Here is a 17,322-nt window from a genome sequence, read left to right on the forward strand (position 1 = left end):
CTCTCATTCGGAGCCAACACTCTCAACCGAGGGATGCCTTCTCCCTCAAGTGGACGACAGGTCTGCTTTATGCATTCCCTCCACTTCCACTTCTGTCAAGGACTCTCGTGAAGCTACGCCAGGACAGGGGAACCATGATCCTGATAGCTCCCCACTGGCCACGCCAAGTGTGGTTTCCCATACTCCAGGATCTCTCCATCCGCAGGCACATCCCTCTGGGAACGGATCCGCATCTGCTCACTCAAAACGACGGATGCCTCCTCCATCCCAACCTCCAAGCCTTGTCCCTGACGGCATGGATGTTGAAAGGTTAGTCCTTCAGCCTTTTAACCTTTCGGATTTGGTTTCTCGTGTCCTGATAGCTTCACGAAAGCCCTCCACCAGAAGATCATATTCATATAAATGGAAAAGGTATACATCATGGTGCACTTCTCAGTCCCTTGATCCCCTTTCCTGTCCAATCTCTAAGTTCTTGGACTACTTATGGCACCTATCAGAATCCGGTCTAAGGACCTCTTCCATTAGGATGCATGTCAGTGCGGTAGCCGCCTTCCATAAAGGTATAGAAGGTGTCCCTATTTCAGTACAACCCCTGGTGACACGCTTTCTTAAAGGCTTGCTCCATCTGAAGCCACCCTTACGTCCTCCGGCCCCATCTTGGGACCTTAATCTGGTTCTTGGTCGTCTAATGAAACCACCTTTCGAACCTCTGCACTCCTGTGAATTGAAGTATCTCACATGGAAAGTATTATTCCTATTGGCTATCACTTCAGCTCGCAGGGTTAGTGAGTTACAGGCCTTAGTCACCTATCCGCCTTACACTAAACTCCTGCAAGACAGGGCGGTGCTCCGCACTCACCCTAAATTTTTACCTAAGGTAGTTTCGGAGTTTCATATCAATCAATCCATCATACTACCTATCTTTTTTCCCAGGCCCCATTCCAACTCTGGGGAACAGACTCTGCATACCCTAGACTGTAAACGAGCTCTAGCGTTTTATCTAGACCGTACAGTTGCTCACAGGAAGAGCACTCAATTATTTGTCTCCTTCCATCCTAACAAGTTGGGACAACCTGTGGGTAAGCAGGCTCTTTCCTCCTGGTTGGCGGACTGCATTTCTTTTTGCTATCAGCAAGCTGGCATTCCTTTTCAAGACCGTGTTAAAGCACACTCTGTGAGGGCCATGGCGACTTCAGTAGCTCACCTTCGATCGGTGCCGCTTCCTGACATCTGCAGGGCTGCAATCTGGAGTTCTCTCCATACCTTTGCAGCCCACTATTGTTTGGACAAAGCTGGAAGACAGGACTCCATCTTCGGCCAATCTGTCTTGCGTAACCTTTTTCCAACATGATGTACCAACACCCTTCCACCTTCCCGGTAGGTTGCGGATGCCCTTTCCCAAATTCCACCCCAGTTGTTGTGCCTGTTGCACGTCGTTGGGTGCATTTGGTGCAAGCCAGGACATCCTCAGCTCGGTACTCACCCATTTGTGAGGACAACCATCCTGCTTGTCCTGTGAGAAAGCAAATGTTGCTTACCTGATGTAACAGGTGTTCTCACAGGACAGCAGGATGTTAGTCCTCACGAAACCCGCCCGCCACCCCGCGGTGTTGGGTTCGTTTTAGTTTTTACTTTTTTAGGCACTGCCTGTAGCTTTGAAAATCAGACTGAAGGGAGACCCCTGCTGGCTGCAGGGTCAGTGCCTTGCTGGGCATGCCCAGTAGGGGCCAGTCAAAGTTCTGTTAAACTTTGACAGAAGTTTTCCGTGGTGGGCTCCATCCTCAATGTCACCCATTTGTGAGGACTAACATCCTGCTGTCCTGTGAGAACACCTGTTACATCAGGTAAGCAACATTTGCTATCTCCAAGACTCAGCTGATGAAGTTTCTCTTTAAGAGAGATCATCTTTTTGGTGAAGAACCTGAAACGTTTGTGAAATCCCAGGGAGAATTTAAGTTGCCCAGGTTGCCAGAGGATAAGCCTAAAGGAGCTTCATGTCCTGCGCCAGCTAGGAGCCGTTTTGGGATCCGAAATGGAGGTGTTGTGTTCCATAGCGGTGACATTGGGTTTGTCCCTTGGGCGAGAGGACAAATGAGACTGTTGCAGAGAGTCTTGTTGTCCAGATATCCTCCTCAGTCTCGGGTCCATGCCAGGTGTTTGGCTTTGCTGGAGCAGGTCAGGGAGAGCCTGGATTGGTGATTGATCTCCAGGAATCTGGAAGATGAGGTAAACTTGGAGACACCTCTGTGAATTATGGTGACAACTGATGCCAGTCTCTTCGGATGAGGGGGCACATTGTCAGGGTCAAGTGGGTCAAGGTGTCTGGTTGGCAGAAGAATCCAAGTGATCCATCAATCATTTGAGGGCAAGGGCACCTCTTACGTTTTGTTCCTCTTCTGAGGGGGCAAGCAGTTAAAGTTCTTATGGATAATGCAGCAACAGTGTTGTATATAACTCACCAAAGAAGGACCAGACGTGCACAAAGCAGCCCAATTGATACAATGGGCAGAGAAGCATGTGAAAATTCTTTCTGCAGCTCATGTAGCGGGAAAAGAAAACCTGCAAGCAAGCCGCCTCAGCTGGAATTCTCTGGATCTGGAGGAGTGGTCCCTGTCAGAGGAGGCATTCTCTTTGATAGTGTCCCAATGGGGGAGTGCCTGTAATGGATTTAATGGCCTCCCACAACATTGCCAAAGTAAGCAATTTCTTCAGTCGAAGAAAAGAGCAAAGATCAGCAGGACCGGATGCTCTGATTCAATAATGGCTAGAAAAAGGCCTAATTTGTTTCCCCCATTGCCCTGGATAGACAATAGAGATGTGAATCGGAACTGAAATCCGAACCGATTCTGGTTCCGATTCACATCTATAGAGATGTGAATCGGAACTGAAATCCGAACCGATTCTGGTTCCGATTCACATCTCTAGTAGACAGTGCTTTGCAGAGGGTTGCAGAGCATCAGGATCTTATGATTCTCATAGCACCAGATTGTCCATGACCTCCCTGATACACAGATCTAGTAAAAATGTTTGCGGGCAGCCCAGTGGCTTTTCCACAGTCCAAGGATATGTTGGTCCAGGGTCCTCTGGTGCATAAAGATTCAGATTGATTTTGTTTTATGGCTTGGCCCTTGAAAGGGCACATTTAATTAAGAAGTGTTACTCCCAAAGAGTCATGAGTACTCTTTTACATGCAAGGAAAGTGTCTTTATCCTTAGCATATGTGAATCTAGAGGATTTTTGAGACCTGGTGTTCTTCCAGAGGTGTTTCACCCAGGAAGGTCTTGATTCCAATGATTTTGGATTTTCTGCAGGAGGCTTTGGAGAAGGGCTTAGCTCTCAGTTCTCTGATAGTTCAGGTATCAGCTATTGCCTGTTTCAGGGGTTGTTTGGAAGGCAGATCTTTATCTGCTTATCCAGATGTAATGCGGTTTCTTCGAGGGGTTAAACATATTCGCCGTCCAGCTAGACAGGGGTAGATTTTAAAAGGTGCGCGCAAGTTTTAAAATCGGGGGTTGGCATGCGCAAGGGGGTGCACAATTGTGCACCTTGTGCGAGCCGCGCTGTCTTCCCCTGTTCCCTATCCCCCCACCCTACCTTCCCTTCCCTTCCCCTACCTCCCCCACCCTTTCCCTCCTACCTTTTTCTTTTCTTTTTTTTTTTTTTTTATTGTTTCAAAACTTACTTCAGCCTTGGCAGTAGGTCGGCGCGCGATCCCTCGCAAAACAGCAAATGGCCGCTGTGTCAGGAGCCTCTGGCTCCTGAGCCACACCCCATCTTGAGAGTAAGTTTGGCAGTGTTCCACCCAGATGGATAGCTTGGGTACATCCCATGTGCATAGACTGGTCTGACTGAATGAAGAGGAAGGAGAGATGTATTCTTAATTGATAATTTCCTTTCCTTGAATACAGACAATCCAGTCCAGGACCCTCCCTAACTGCCAAAGTCTATATTCTGTAGTGTATTTTGGAGTGTTGTAGATTTTGAATGCTCCCTGGATGAAAAAGTTCTGACCACAGATTGAGAGGAACCAGGCTCTGATCAGGTGGGAATTTTCCTTTTAAGTTCCTTATTGAAGGTATTGCTTGTTACATAGAATACTGGTCGGCTGAATGCAACATGGAACACTATAAGGGGTAATGTCAGCAAGCCTTTTGTTCTGTCCCCATCTTCTGGTTGGGGAGGATAACCTCTGTGTCTGGACTGATTTGGCTGAATTCAAGGAAAGGAAATTATCAGGTAACAATAAATGTCTCCTTTCTATGGGTTACAGAGCACCCAAGACAAAGAGAAGAGGAAAAGGAAGGCTGAAGCAGCCAGGCTGCATCGACAGAAAATCATGGCCCAGATGTCAGCCCTGCAAAGAAATTTTATTGAAAGCCACAAATTATTATATGAGACTACAGTAGAGAGTCAGGAAAGAATAGATACCAGAGCTGAAGAAGAAAGGTAAGACCAAAGACATTAAAAAAGCCAAGCAAATATGCATTGGAAGAAATTGTTTTATGTAATTCTGACTTGGGCTGATAATGATATACATCTTTTATAGCTGCTTTGTTGACTTTGCATTGTACAGGTAAATCTATCATCTTTTATTGATAGAACCCCTGATAATGGAGGAGGTGGACATAGTTGATCAGCAGTTGGAGAGGAAGCAAGGAATACTTATTGCTTTTCTGTGTTCTACTGATATGTAATAAAGGAATTTGTTAGGTAATGATTATTCATATATTGGTATAGAAAGACCTTTTTAAAATGTAGCTCCTATCTATTTTTTAAGAGCTCTTTTTTTTCAGTAATGGAAGAACTGGTTTTTGTTTTCAGCGCACTTCCAGAAACACTTACAGATTTTTAAAGCACACCTGGTGAACCTCCACTTCTTTTCTTTCCAAATGAAAAGCTGGTTCCTTTTTACATGAGAACCAAACTTTAGACCAGGGTCCCCAAACTATGGCCCCCAGGCCAGATCCGATCCATGGAGCTCAATTTCTTGCCTGCCATACTTGTCCTTCTGGTGGCCAGATCCAGCCCACAGAAGTTTTTTTGTTCTTTGGGAGTTTCCCCCTACTTAAGATAGAGGCAGCAGCAAGGCTGGTAGAATTTCCCAGGCCTCACCAACAGAAACAGAAGAAGACAGTGGAACCAGAAGAAAACACATGCAGCAATGGGGAAAAGCTAGAGGGGATGCCAGGCTCTGCCAATGATAGCCAGACTCAGCTGCATAGGAAGCAACCACTAGCAGAGAGGCTGCATCCACTAGTAAAAATCAAGAGGTAGCAAGGTGGACTAGATGAGAGAAGGTAAATTGGAGTGAATGAGAAGGAATGGGATGAATTAGAGGGGAGAGGGGGGGAGAGGTCAGAGGGATGAGGTAAATAAGAAAATGGAGGAGGGAGATGAATAGTGAATCAAGGGAAGGAATGGGGTGAGTGAGACGGGATGATTGAGTGAGGGGAGGGGGGTGAGGTGAGAAGGAAGGAGAGGGGAAGCCGGTGAGAAGGAAGGGGTGAGTGAAGGGAGAGAGATGGGGGAATCGTAAGAGTGAAGGAAGGGAGGTGAAAGAGGGAAGGTGAGGATGGGTGAGAAGGAAAGTGGGGAGGGTGAGTTAAGGCAGTGAATAAGAGGGAAGAAGGGATAGAGTAAGAGTGGAGGGCAGGTGGAAAGTGAAAGGGAGGTGAGAGTAAGAGAAGGAATGTGTTATAAGGGAGGGAGGTGAAAGAGGGAGGAGATGGGCTAAGAGGGAGGGAGGTGAGAAGAAAGGAGTGAAAGGGGATCGGAAGAAGAGAAGGAAGAGAGGGGATAGGGTGAGATAAATGAAAGATGGCCTAAATGTGAAAGAGGGAGGGGAAAGAATGTGTGAGAAGAAGAGCACTACAGACACGCACAGACTCACCACACACACACACCCCTACCCCTACTCTGCAAGGGGTAAGGCTCCCAGGGGTGTGGCACAGTTGCTAACCAAAGAAATCTAGAAATACTATGATTGACATTTATACAGATCCTGCCCACTTTTTCCATTTCCCAGTATTTCAAATGAATGAAAGGACACTTCTTCAGAAAAATCCGAGAGGACCCCCATGGCTCTCTTAGTGGTTTGAAACATCCTTTATGGTTCTTGCCTGAAAAGTCTGACTCCTACATTAGACTGTATTTTGTAAAATATGATTTTCACTGAACAAGATATATTGAAATATTTTTACCAGGTGATGCTGGATGGAAACTATAATTGGCATTTTGTTACTGGGAAAAGGAGAACTGAATTATGGGGAATGATTTGGAAAAGATATTTCTCCTAGGACAAGTAGGATGGTAGTCCTCACATGTGGGTGACATCATTAGATGGAGCCTGGCATGGAAAGCTTCTGTCAAAGTTTCTAGAACTTTGACAAGGCACACTGAGCATGCCACTATCCACACATCTATGCAGGGTCCCTCTCCAGTCTCTCTTCTTCCCCGGAGCTGTTGCCTCGCGGACGTGGAGTTCACGCTCTTTATTTATTTATTTCCCCCCCCCCCCCTTCAAAAAGCCTATTTTGAATCTTCTCGTACCTTTCCACGCTGGGTCCCTTTATCTTTCTCGGCCCTAGTTAGAGGCGTCATGGTAAATTACTCACGTTCTCTACGGTTGATCACTGACTGTGCTGTCCTCCGGTGACCGCTGGCCATCGACCGCTCGGCGGTTATTTTTGTCGATGGCTTCCTCTGGGGTTCTGCCACTGCCCCCAGTGCCCTCAGACTGTGTCCATCACAGACCCCGACGAGGTCTGTGTCCTGTGCCTGGGGCCCTCACACGATGTGCGCAGCTGTCCATTTTGTGCTCAGATGACCCCCAAAAGTTGTCAAGCATGCCTAGATAAGATGGACAAATTGTTTGGTGCCAAGAAGTAGGATCCTTTGACCTCTGTGTCCGGGGTGTCAACACCCCACAGCAAGGAAGACCCTGGAGACATTGGAGCCATCTTATCCTCTCCCTTGCCAATCCCCCAGCTGGAGATAGGTCCTGGGGATCGACCCGTATCCGTTTCTTCCCTTTCTAGGTCTGGGTCATCGCCAACATCCTGTGTGCTGGGGAAAGACTGGGACGAGCATCCGGGGAAACTAAGAAAGCACCAGCATTGGTCACCTTCCTTCCATGACTCCAAGCTTGGGAAGGTGCCGGCTTTGCCCGCGATGCCCCCAAAACGGCTCCGTACCGACGAGTCATCGATGCCCTTTGAAGTTGAGGGCCCGAGGTGGTCCCCACCAATGTTGGTGCTGGGCTCCAAGGGGAACCAGGTCACACCACCTCTTCCTCAAGCTGTACTGTCATCGACAGCATTCGAGGAGGAGTTGAAGTGCAGGATGTGTCTGGCGGTAGGGCAAGCCCTAAAGGGTATCGAGCCACCAAAGCCCCCTCTGTGCCTCTGCCGCAGCCAGAGCCTGCACCATCATAAGAACATAAGAAATTGCCATGCTGGGTCAGACCAAGGGTCCATCAAGCCCAGCATCCTGTTTCCAACAGAGGCCAAAACCAGGCCACAAGAACCTGGCAATTACCCAAACACTAAGAAGATCCCATGCTACTGATGCAATTAATAGCAGTGGCTATTTCCTAAGTAAAATTGATTAATAGCCATTAATGGACTTCTCCTCCAAGAACTTATCCAAACCTTTTTTGAACCCAGCTACACTAAGTGCACTAACCACATCCTCTGGCAACAAATTCCAGAGCTTTATTGGGCGTTGAGTGTGAAAGAATTTTCTCAGATTAGTCTTAAATGTGCTACTTGCTAACTTCATGGAATGCCCCCTAGTCCTTCTATTATTCGAAAGTGAAAATAACCGAGTCACATCTACTCGTTCAAGACCTCTCATGATCTTAAAGACCTCTATCATATCCCCCCTCAGCCGTCTCTTCTCCAAGCTGAACAGCCCTAATCTCTTCAGCCTTTCCTCATAGGGAAGCTGTTCCATCCCCTTTATCATTTTGGTTGCCCTTCTCTGTACCTTCTCCATCGCAACTATATCTTTTTTGAGATGCGGCGACCAGAATTGTACACAGTATTCAAGGTGTGGTCTCACCATGGAGCGATATAGAGGCATTATGACATTTTCCGTTCTATTAACCATTCCCTTCCTAATAATTCCTAACATTCTATTTGCTTTTTTGACTGCTGCAGCACACTGAGCTGACGATTTTAAAGTATTATCCAATATGATGCCTAGATCTTTTTCCTGGGTGGTAGCTCCTAATATGGAACCTAACATTGTGTAACTCCATGCTAGCAATGTTGCTGGAGTGCTTGGACTTCATCAGTGCACTGCCAACGCAACCCATGCCGATACCCCAGGAGCCCTCACTACCACGAGGGGTACCAGTGAGGCCACGGTCAGAAACAGTTCCCATCGAAGATTCCTCTGATGAGGAAGGGCCATCAGCTCCGGTGGTATGTCCTCCCCGATTGATTCCACAGCCACCAAGCCTCAGGTTACCAGGGCCCATGACTCCATTGATGCCCCCGGGGCCGAGTGTGCTGTTTGTGCCTGTAGGGCTTTTGGTGCCCCTGGCGCCCTGGCCTAAGTCTGTGCTTCAGACTCTGGGAACATCCAATCTTGGTTCCTTCAGAGAACAGGAAGACCGCAGTGTACCTGGTGCAACCTTCTACCGGGTTCAAGAGGCATCACCTCCCATACCAATCCATGGTAGTGGAGTCTGCTCTTAAAAAAGCAAAAAGGTCCTGCACGCATGCCTCTGCACCCCCCAATGTGTGAGCACAAGGCCCTAGATGCCCTAGGCTGCAAGGTCTTCCAAAGTTCCATGTTGGCAGCTCGCATTGCTTGCTACCAGTTATACATGGGCCAATATTCCAGAAATCTCTGGAAGCAGGTACAGGATTTGACAGACCACCTCCCTCAACAATTTCAGCAAAATTTCCTAAATGTTGTGCAGCAGGGATTGGAATGCGACAAACATAAAGTTCGATCCGCGTATGATGTCTTTGAGACAATGACGAGAGTGGCCGCGATGGGCATTGAGGTTTGTCATATGGCCTTGCTAAGGACCTCTGATCTCCGGCCCAAGGTATTGCTGACCTACCTTGTACTGGAGAGAATCTCTTCACTGACAAAATCAAGGAGACAGTAACACAACTCAAAGATCATCACAAGACCTTGCAGCATCTATCCGCAAGCACCTCGGACCCCCAGTCCTCAGGCAAAAAATCCTCGAGGCAGGGTCCTCGACAACCATTCTACCGTCCAAGGAAATACTACCCTCCGGCAAGCAGGGCACAACCTCAGAGGCCTGGACCAAGGTCTCAGCCTAGACAACAGTGTGCCCCCAGAACTCAGCCAGCACTGCAGCAGACTCCTGCCACAGATTTTTGACTGGCTGCGAGGGAGTTTAAGCCAGTCACCACTGCAGCCAGTGGTGGGCCTACTGGTCAGAGGTTGGTTGACGTCCTTCATGGACCATTGGAGAGCCATCACCTCAGGTTGGTGGATCCTCTGCATCATCTGCCAGGAAAACAGGTTACATTTCCAGGAGACCCCGCCAGACTCTCCCCGTGTCCATCTTGGAAGGCTCCCAAGGATCGAGAAATACTTCTCAAGGAGCTCTGTGCCCTAACAGTGTCCAGAGCGGTCGAGCCCGTACCTCCCAGTCAGTGGGGAAGCAGATTCTACTCCAGGTATTTCCTTATCCCGAAGAGAATGGGAGGTCTTTTTGGATCTGAGGGCCTTGAACAAGTTCCTCACACGGGAGAAGTTCAAGATGGTCTCGCTGAGTGTCCTTATTCCCCTTCTGCACCAGGGGGACTGGATTTGTTGCCTCAATCTAAAAGATGCCTGTGCTCATATAGAGATTGCCCAAGCCCACCAGAAATATCTCCGGTTTGTAGTGGGCGAGCACAATTTTCAGTACAAGGTGTGCTGCCCTTCAGACTGGCATCAGTGCCCCACATTTTCACGAAGTGCCTTGCAGCAGTGGCTGCGCATCTGTGAAGGCAGCGCGGGAAAGTCTTTCCCTATCTGAACGACTGGCTAGTCAAAGGTGCCTCCAGACAAAGAACGCTGCAGTCCCTACAGGCCACCATTCGAATCTTGGAGAACATGGAGTTTTTAATCAATTACCCCAAGTCCCAGCTGCTCCCATCCTCAAATCTGAACTTCATAGGTGCCAGGTTTGACACAACTCAAGCCTGGGCGTTTCTGCCCAGGGATTGAGCGATCACCTTGGCTTTGTTGGCGGAGACTATCTCAGGAAGTTGCCAAATTTCAGCACGCACCATGTTGTGCTTACTGGGGCACATGGCAGTGATTGTCCATGTCACCCTCTTTTCTCGCCTTCACATGCACAGGGTGCAGTGGACCTTGTGGTCTCAGTGGTGCCAGGCCAATCAGGACCTTGGGGAGCACATTCAGGTCACCACACCGCTCCGAGACTCCCTGTCATGGTGGATGACTCTTCCCAATCTGGAGGTGGGGGTTCTGTTCCAGGCTTCCCCCATTCAGGTTGTACTCACCACTGATGCCTCCCACCTGAGCTGGGGAGCTCATGTGGGGGAACCTTGACACCCAGGGTTGCTGGTCAGCTCAGGAGCTGAGGTGTCAGATCAATTTCCTGGAGTTGCGGGCGGTCCATTATGCCATCTCTGTGTTTTGGGAGCAACTGTCCAGCAAGGTTGTGCTCGTCCAGACCGACAATCAGGAAGCCATGTGGTACCTCAACAAACAGGGAGGAACGGGATTATTCCTCCTATGCCAGGAGGCAGTCCAAATCTAGTCATGGGCCTTATCCAGAAGTTCTTCGAGCCAGATACCTGCCGGGACGGAAGAATGTTCTGGCGGACAGGCTAAGTCGTTCCTTCCAACCACATGAGTGGTCCCTGAAGCAGGAGATAGCAGACCAGATCTTCTGCCTTTGGGGGACTCCAGAAGTGGATCTTTTCACTTCCCCTTGCAACAAGAAAGTGGACCAGTTCTGTTCCCTGACTGGGAGGGAGGACAGGACAATGTCAAATTCCTTTGCCCTACACTGGGGCAGAGGTCTCTTGTATACCTATCCTCCGTTTCCTCTGGTCTCCAAGACGCTCCTAAAACTCAAGCAGGACCAGGGGACCATGATTCTCATCGCACCTTATTGGCCCTGGCAGATCTGGTTCTCACTGCTGCAGGACCTTTCCCTCCATGACCTGATATATCTGGGAATGTCTCCTGACCTCATAATGCAAGATCAGGGGAGGCTGCGCCATACCAACCTCCAGGCCTTGTCACTCACGGCTTGGATGTTGAAAGGGTGACCTTATAGCCTCTGAATCTCTCAGAGGGAGTATCTTGGGTCCTGCTGGAGTCCTGGAAACCTTCTACTAGGAAGTTTTATGGCCTCAAGTGGAAGAGATTTTTGGTGTGGTGTGACTACCAGGGGTTGAACCCGTTTTCGTGTTCTACCTCCAAGTTGTTAGATTACCTGCTGTACCTCTCGAACGCTGCTTAAAGACCACCTCGGTGAGAGTGCACCTCAGTGCAATTGGAGCCTACCACCAAGGAGTGGTTGGATCACTCATCTCGATGCAGCCTGTTCTGGGTAGTTGCATGTGTGATCTACTCCAGCTGAAACCTCTCCTCAGGCCCCCTGCGGTTTCCTGGGACCTCAGTGTGGTCTTGGCCCACCTGATGAACGCTCCCTTTGAGCCTTTGTGCTCTTGCGACCTGAAGTACCTGACCTGGAAGGTCATTATTTTGGTAGTGATCACTTCAGGACGCAGGGTTAGTGAAATTCAGGTGCTGGTGTCATATCCACCCTACATGAAGTTCTTCCATGATCGGGTAGTTCTCTGCACTCACCCTAAGTTCCTGCTGAAGGTGGCGACTGAGTTCCACCTTAATCAGTTCATTGTCCTGTCAACCTTCTTTCCTAAGCTTCATTCACATCGGAGTGAGCGAACTCTACACAGCCTAGATTGCAAAAGGGCCTTGGCATTCTATCTGGAACAAACAGCAGGCCACAGACAGTCTACGCAACTCTTCATTTTGTTCATCAGAAATAGATTGGGAGTTGCCATATCCAAGCAGACCTTGTCTAACTGGCTTGCAGACTGCATCTCTTTCTGCTATGAGCAGGCGGGTCTACAGCTGGATGGCCATGTCAAAGCTCACTCCATTCGAGACAGGCAACTTTGGTGGCCCACTTGCATGTGATCCCCATGGACAAAATAAGCAAAGCTGCAACCTGGAGTTCCCTCCACACCTTTGCTTCACACTACTGCTTGGACAGAGAAGGTCGACATGACAGCCATTTCAGTCAGTTGGTCCTGTAGAATCTTTTCCATAGTTAAACTTGACTTTTCAGACCTTATGCACCTTGTCTGGGTTCAGACTGGCTCCCCCTGTTGTCACCAGCACTGGTTTGTTGTGCTCATTGGCACTTAGTTAAGTGCTGTGAGCCCCTGTTATGTACAGGAGCAGCCTGTAGCTAGGTATTCACCTACATGTGAGGACTACCATCCTGCTTGTCCTGGGACAAAGCAGAGTTGCTTACCTATAACCGGTGTTCTCCTAGAACAGCAGGATGTTAGTCCTCAAACAACCCACCTCCACCCCACGGAGCTGGGTTTCTAATGTTTATTTTATTTTTTATGAATTCTATGTTACGAGACTGAAGAGGGGACCCCGCGTGGATAATGGCATGCTGGGCATGCTCAGTGTGCCTAGTCAAAGGTCTAGAAACTTTGTCAGACGTTTTCTGTGCTAGGCTCCATCTGATGATGTCACCCAAATGTGAGGACTAACATCCTGCTGTCCTAGGAGAACACCTGTTACAGGTAAGCAACTCTGCTTTATTACTTGCAGGAAAACTGTACCATGTTGCTGGTAATGCTTGTGAAAAGAGGAAGTAGCAACTCAGGTTTTTTGTTAGTAATTTTTATTGTAATGAAAATTAGTGTTATTTATAGTGGTCTTTGGGTTAAAAAAATACAAAACAGAGGAATTTTGCAAATTACAAAAATTGCCAGACAGCTGATAGATTAAGGACTTACTATAATCAAAATAATGGTGTCTTGTATAACAATTTGTTTGGAAGAGTAGGCTACTCATGCATACAATTACACTTGGGATCTTCAGAGGAGACTATATATTAAAGAGAGAGGCATATGCCATGCTATGTCACGCATAACAGATTTACAGTCCAGGACTTGGTTCATTGGTCGGGCAGGAACTGTGGATTAGCAGCGGGAGTCTGCAGACCAGTCTGGGCTGCAGTAACATGGCAAGATGTCTCTGATCTCTGAAATGCCTTAGGACTGCCTCTTTCTTTTATATCTTATGAGAAGATCTGCTGTGATGTTGGCCCCTAATTACATATGTACAACACAGCAGTTTTTGGTAGTTTCTAGCAATTTCTGAGAAGGTGTCATGGCATATTCATCCATTTTTTCCTTTTAATGGATTTTTTTTAATTTAAATTTTTATTGATATAATGTAAATACAGGTATCATAACATGGATGACCAGAAACAATGATATATTATGAATACAAGTTAAGATATCACTAATATCATTTAGCGAAACAAGATAATGGATGTCTTCTATATGGTTTGAGATCTGAGCCAAGGCCTAGTCATCCTTAGTTCTCCTTTTCTTCAGCCATTGTTTGTTCCATGATCTAGAAGGTAATATCTTAGAAGTCCATATTCAGTAAGTCAATGAGCAGACAAGTTACTTTAAGACTTAACCAGCCATATTCAAACTCTAGATAGTTAGGTTTAAAGTTAGCCGGATAACTTGTTCTGGATATTCAGCAGGGTAAACGTTTCATTGAATATACTCACTTAAAGTTATCCAGCTACCTTTTGCCAGATAACTTTAAACCTAACCAACTAGCTTCTGAATATGGCCAGTTAAGTCTTAAGCCTTGTAAGCCAGATAACCAGCCACTTAACTGGATATCTTCAAAAGATACTCCTATAGAAAAAAAAAAAAAAGCTTCACCACAAGCCTCCTGGTCTGTTTCCCACCCCTACTTCAAATTTAAGTCCGATTGGCTGAGATACCCCCTCAAAAAAACCTCTCTTAATCAAACCTTGACACTGGCTCTCCAGTCCTCACCCTTCCTCCTAGGGGAAAAAAAATTATGCTACCTCCCCACCCTGCCCTCCCACGCATCCCCCTGACCCTGAAAACGGTCCCTTATATGGCTTAGGATTGCATTATGGTGCTTCCAGCATATCCCTGAACAACCACACTGGAAGCATAAGCTATCAACAAAACTGTTCCGCTATTTATTTATTTGAAGGGTTTTATAAACCGTTACTCGGTAAAGCCATCATAACGGTTTACATAGTGAACAATTTTTATCATGGAAGTTTTGAGATATCATAACATAGTGAACAATTATAGGAATAAACATAACATAACAAGTCTAGGAAGTAATATAAGGTTGGATGAGGAGGGAGGTATGTTAGATTGTAGATTATAGTTGTGAGTTCATTTGAGAGTTGGTATGAGCATATGATTGGGGGTCCGTGAAGAATTTACGAAACAGTAAAGTTTTTAGGTCTTTTTTGAAGGTTTTTATGTTGTGTTGAGTTCTCAGGTCTTCAGGTAGAGTGTTCCAAAGATTGGGGGAGGCGATGGAGAAGGCAATTGGGGTTGGGAGGGGGATCTCAGCCAGCAGGGGCTTGTTAAAGTTGAGATGAGGTGAGGGGGTGTGAATCGGGCCGGGAGGCCTGCAGTGAAGGGTTTTTCTTTTTTATAGGCCATATAACTGAAACCCTAATTGAACTACACTGGCTACCCATTGAACAAAGAATTCAATATAAGACACTATGCACCATACATAAATTAATACATGACGAAGAGGCAGAATGGCTGAACACAGCCCTTCGCGTACATACCCCCCCCCCCCCCCCCCCCCCCCACAGAAACCTGAGATCAGCAAACAAAGCCCTGCTAACTATTCCCTTAGTTAAAACAGCCAGAGTAACTCAAGTAAGGGATAGGGCCCTATCCCTAGCAGGACCTATAATATGGAACACCATGCCTTCAGAAATCAGAATGCAAAGAGACATCAAAGCATTCCAAAAAATTTTAAAAACATGGCTATTTAAACAAGCATACCACAAAGAGAATGGAGAGTAGAATCCAGGGAAATGTAGGATGCTGTCAGCAGAACACAGACACACACACTGTGTGTATTTTATTCTTATTAGATTGCAACAACATAGGACGAGATTTAAGTGTGAAGTTATCTTATAGCTGATATAGTTAGAAGTAGACATGACATCACAACCACTAAGTAATATTTAATATGAAACTGTTACAGTATTTGTTAGCACCTGTTTATTTAATATATTATAACACATTTAAGCAAACATGTAATTATCTGCCTTATTGTGAACCGTTGTGACGGCAGCTTGCTTAACGACAGTATAGAAAAGATTTTAAATAAATAAATAAATAGGCGTGCCACATAACCAGATATCTTGTGAAGTTGTCCAGTTAAGTGGTAAGTTATTCAGCCACATGGCCGCATATTAGATCTACTCTGGAGCAGGTCTAAAGTTATCCAATTAACTTAGCCGGTTCTAGTTTAAAATCGGCCAATGTAACTGGATAACTTAACTTCTCCAGGATATATCCAGCTAAAATCTAACCAGTTCAATATTTAAAATCTTGTCATTTAGATATGTCAGGTGCAATACATAATTCCAAATATACCAACTCTATCGCTGCATACTGTTCTGACATCTGTTGTCTTTGAGTTTTTTTTCTTTCTCTCTTCCCTTTTCCCCACCCATCTTCTCTTCTGTAGTGCACATCTTGGCTCTTGAATAGTGTTCATTATTTGCTGATCTCTAATTCTGTGTTTAATTCTGGTAGTACTCCTGTGGCTGTAGATTACTCCAGAATAGCCTTGGGACCCAAAAGAGACCCAACTGCCTCTGAAAAGGAAGTCCTAACATGTATCTTGTGTCAGGAGGAGCAGGAAGTGAGGATAGATGATGCTGCCATGGTACTGACAGCTTGTGTTCAGAAATCAACTGCCTTAACCCAGAACAGGGGGAAAACTACAGTACATTCAGGTGGTATGTATATGTCCTCTGCTGCTTTCACAGGGTATGATTGCTTGCATCCTGGATTTACTTTATTCCAGCAATAGTTGCGCTTTACTAACTGTTTAAGGATGTTACAGGATCTAAAAACTGTTCAGCTTGTTGCAGACTGTTACAAGTTTCCTGTGTTTTTTAAACATAGGAATGACTTACTTTGTATAGGCATATGCATATAATATCACCTCTATACATATATATGATTACCTTATATGTAGAACAATGAAAACACATGTACTATGTTTAATCATATTTTATAATATAAAAACCTTATATTTTTGTAGAATTTTTCATAGCTATAGTCTGAATTTACCTTGGTTTGTGTGTCTCCTTGTAGATTGTTATATTCTGTACATATTTTATACCCAAGTGATATGATCAAAACATATTTAATCCCATATATTGGACTATATAGCTCCCTGGCATTTGGTATGAGGACAGACACTGTAAAATTAATTTTAATTAATTTTTTAAATTATGAATTTTTTTGGCCTGCTTTTCCAAATAATGTTCAAGGCTGCTTACAACATTATTAGTATTAGATAGTATTTGGAATTAAAAAAAAATAAATGAAGAGTGAGGATAAGCAAGGATCAACACTGATCTGGACAGGATGGTTAGAGAGCAAAAGTAAACTCCAAGATGGCGATACAGTTAAAAAAAACAAAAAAAAAACCTGACATTTACATAGGAATTTGAAATAGCAAAACAGAATACCCTAATAAACACAATAAAGGGTATAGTCTGCTTTAGAAGATTATTAATGTAAGAAAGCAGAAGAACCTAGGAGTCACAGATGAAACACATGTGAATACAGATATTTAATGTGTGTCTCAAGAACCCTGTTTGATTTCCTAGGTTCCTCAGAATGGCTTTTTTATACCAAAGAATATTATCATCATTTCTCAGATGACAAGCAGGATACTTTATCCTCACACACAGGTGGTGTCATTTGATGGAGCTGATATTCTACAGTTCTAAAGCTAACATTCTCAAAACATCCCGCTTTCCAGTATCCAAGAAGGGCCCCTCCCAGTTCTGTTTTTCAGCAGAGCCCAGTGGTCACTTTTCATCATGCTTTCCTCATTATTTCCTCTTAAAGGGTGAATTGTTTCAGTAAGAATTTTTTTTCTTTCTGACCTCACTCTCTGTTTTGGGTATTTTTTCAAAAAGATAAATCGAAAAAAGACAGTATCTCACAATAGCTCAAGTTAATCTTAACTCCATTTATTTAT

General features: G+C 45.6%; 1 protein-coding gene across 1 annotated transcript in view; it reads left to right on the plus strand.

Moving 5' to 3' along the window:
- UBR1 (ubiquitin protein ligase E3 component n-recognin 1) overlaps positions 1 to 17,322 on the plus strand; it is a 596,438-nt gene that overhangs the window by 357,967 nt on the left and 221,149 nt on the right. Inside the window, 2 exon segments of the mRNA XM_029598685.1 lie at positions 4,271 to 4,446; positions 15,858 to 16,063. Coding sequence (XP_029454545.1) covers positions 4,271 to 4,446; positions 15,858 to 16,063 — 382 coding nt within the window.

The sequence above is a fragment of the Rhinatrema bivittatum genome, chromosome 4, assembly GCF_901001135.1.
Source record: "Rhinatrema bivittatum chromosome 4, aRhiBiv1.1, whole genome shotgun sequence".
Classification (NCBI taxonomy): Eukaryota; Metazoa; Chordata; class Amphibia; order Gymnophiona; family Rhinatrematidae; genus Rhinatrema; species Rhinatrema bivittatum.